The sequence below is a fragment of the Arachis ipaensis genome, chromosome B06 (assembly GCF_000816755.2).
Source record: "Arachis ipaensis cultivar K30076 chromosome B06, Araip1.1, whole genome shotgun sequence".
NCBI classification, from domain to species: domain Eukaryota; kingdom Viridiplantae; phylum Streptophyta; class Magnoliopsida; order Fabales; family Fabaceae; genus Arachis; species Arachis ipaensis.
Genome location: NC_029790.2, coordinates 129,504,864 through 129,508,439, shown reverse-complemented (window position 1 = coordinate 129,508,439; position 3,576 = coordinate 129,504,864). Strand labels below are relative to the sequence as shown.

Below are 3,576 nucleotides of genomic sequence, written 5' to 3'. Positions count from 1 at the left end.
ATTTTTTATTAGATTTTTAATTGTTATAACTGTACTCTTACATAATTTTGTGAAATCAAATAAAGAAATTTTTTTATACATACACATACATATACGAATTTAGTATGATTTATACTCACGTTACACATAATTTGCATGTAAAGTACAGAAAATTGTGCGTGTGAATCATCATATTTTGTACCTTTTATATAAGTGTTGATTACACGGTTTAAAATATCTTGTTCTAGGATGAATCTTGATATGAAATACTATGATTTGGCTATTTAAAGAATATCATACATTAATCAAGCATCTTTATTCTCTTATATTGATTGTACAATAACCACGCATACACTATGATGTATGCTAGGATTGGAACTACCACTATGCTTACATTCTTAGAATCTTGATACAAAGAAAAGAACAAAACAGAAAACATCATTCTTGAACTGAAATCCATACAAATTAAACACACCAAGTAGTATTTACATCTAAATAATAGCACCGGATAAGCAACATCAAGCAATCAAATCTCGTCACACTTTTTTTATTCTTTTCTTCAAAAAATGTTACGTGCACACTCAAACGACCGTAAATTATTGTCTAAATTGTCAAACGATTTATTTTAGTGTGCAAATAACATTCCAGTACTACTTCAGAGTTGGTCATCATGTTTTTGCATCCAAATGGTAGAAAGTGGTTTATCCTTAGTCCAATTCCTTAGCCTAAGAATAACATAAACAATCATCCCAACCAAGAATCCAAGTGCAGCACTAGATCCAACCAAAGACACTGCAGTGCACATAAGCATCACAAAAGAATCTTCTTTTGTGTTCATGTCCCTAGAACACATAGCCAATTCAATCCCAGCAAACAGCAACAACACTCCCAAGATTCCAACCGGAAACTGGTTCAATACATGTGCCAAAGAAGTCCCCAACACCAAACCCAACACCAATTTCGCGGCGCCGAGAAGCGCCACGCACCCGCCACTCCTCCCTCCAAATTTGTACTGCCCGGCTAGCCCGCCGGCCCCGTGGCACATTGGCATGGCACCAAACCAACAACCAACGAGGTTCATCAATCCAACCGTTACTGAAAGTGACGTGGCAGTGAACTCTCTTCCCGGGAAAAGATCTGATGATAACTTCACAACCGCCACAACAGAATTCAAAAGAGTCAAAGGAAGTTGAGGGATTGTACCTTTGATGAAACCTTTTTTCCATGCATGCTTTGAGAATTTCACCACATCTATTGAAGAAGGTCCAAACTTTATCTCATGCACCACGTGATGCCTTCTTAAGAATGCTAAAACAACACCCAATATAAACACCAAGAAAGCTGAAGGAAGAGAGAAAACAATCCTTCTTATTCTATCTGTCTTGTTCTTTTTTATAGTTGATCCTCGGTTTCTGTCCCGGCCTAAATCTTCGTCGTCGCCTGGGTCGCCACAACAACGATTTTTTTCGCCGGCGCCGTTTACAATCACAATGAATACAAGACAAACAATTGCCAAAATCAAGCCATCTAGGCCAACCCAATGTCGTTGGCCTAGAGACTTTGATTTTGGCAAATCTTGAATTTTTTTAACATATTTGACAGCTGTTAATGCAAAAGATAATCCTTGTGCCAGTTGGATTCCCCTTACGACGCAGAGGGGAATCAACCGGTACACAAGTTGCATAAGTCCTGTCACGCCGAGGACGAATACTGTGCCTCCGGTAAGTATCCCGGCGGCCATGATCTCCGGGACGCCGAAGCCTGTATCAGACAAGGCTTCGGCGGCGATGGACTTCATGGGCTGGACTGGCATGGGAACACCATAGATGGCCCCAGTGATGATGTTATAGACACCAGTGAAGATCAATGTGGTGCCAAGGTTGAGGTCCCTTGCAAGGGTCAAGGCAAGAACTATGGGTATGTATGTTCCAAGATCACCCATGGCGCCATTGATTTCAGCCCATTTTGAACGGAAAACCAAGTTGGTTTTCACTTTCTCAACCACCCCTTTTGCTGAGTAATCTGTTCTAGTGGTTGCAGATGCTACTACTTGACCTGCTTCAGGGTCTAGTGAGATTGGAATTGTTGAAGACTGGTGGTCATTATTATTATGTTCTTGTTGTGACATATTTGAAGATGTTTGGTTTGAAATTGAAACTCTTAGGACTCAACTCAACGCTAATAATTAAGAAGTGTGTAAGACAAAACAAGAATCTATGAGGTGGATGGAAAGAGTAGTAGAGAAGATGAATGTAATGAACGAGAAATGGGAATTTTGTTTGTGATTTATAGCGGTGTGATATGAGGTGGCGGTTAGTTCCGTAAAGTCAATGTCTGTTTTGGAGTTAGGAGCAAGTTGTGATCGATGAAAACAAAGACAATGCCACACGCTACACTGTTGACAAATACACTCATTATGTTTATTTATTCAAGGCAGAGTAAACTACTTACTTTTCAGACACAAAAAGTTAAAATTCTAAGAAAATTTACTTATGATGGTATAAAACTAGGTCCATTCTATAGTATTTATCTATATTTGTCTAACTTACTAAAAGAAAATAAATTACCATTCCATTTATAAAAATTTACTGTGTCAACAAATTTATTAGGGTTAACCACCAAAAACGCTCCCGAATTATTCAAACGCTGACAAAAATGTACTCGAATTTTATTATCGACAAAAATGCCTTCAAATAATTTAAAAACATAACAACAATACCCAACAGTAAATATATATTTTCAAAAAATACCTTAGAGATTGAATTTTGATATAATTTTTTGCAAGCATAATTATAAAAATAAGATATTATTATACATAAAAATTGGTGATTTTTCGTTAAGTATATATTTTTTTATAATTTCTTTTGTTAACAACTAATAATATTTTTAAAAAATCACAAAACAATATATACATAACAAAAAATCACCAAATTTTAAGAATAATAATATCTTATTTTTATAATCATGCTTGCAAAAAATTACATCAAAATTCAATCTCTAATGTATTTTTTGAGAAATGCATATTTAATGTTAGTTTTTTTACAAGATTATCTTACATTAAATATGTATTTCTCAAAAAATATATTAGAGATTGAATTTTGATGTAATTTTTTGCAAGCATGATTAAAAAAATAAGATATTATTATCCTTAAAATTTGGTAGGGTTAACTATATATAGTTGAGTTTTGGTCTTTTTTTATTTAAATATGGATAAAAAAATGATTAATTTTCATCGCGTGCATGGATAAAAAATTGAAACAAATTGTGCACGACCATCTTAGGAGCAGCACATACAAAATGAAATTATATTCCATTTTAAAGATGGTGCACATAAAATGGAACTTTCAACTTACTTGTATCACCCAAAAAAATAGAGCTATCATTGCAGCCAAAACAGATGCAAAATAGAAGGTGTCAGACTATGCCTTATTTTTGGGTGATGCAAGTGAGTTGCGAGCTCTATTTTGCATGCGCCATTCTTAAAATGGAGTGTAATTTCATTTCGTGTGTATTATACTTAAAATGACCATGCATATTTTGTTTTAATTTTTTATTCATGCACATTTTAAAAAATAATAATTTTTTATATATATTTAA

General features: G+C 34.5%; 1 protein-coding gene across 1 annotated transcript; it reads right to left on the bottom strand.

Moving 5' to 3' along the window:
* Positions 274 to 2,294, bottom strand: LOC107605130 (molybdate transporter 1). The gene has a single exon (XM_016306886.2). It carries the CDS (start codon positions 2,105 to 2,107, stop codon positions 635 to 637), a length of 1,473 nt encoding a protein of 490 aa, XP_016162372.1. The 5' UTR covers positions 2,108 to 2,294; the 3' UTR covers positions 274 to 634.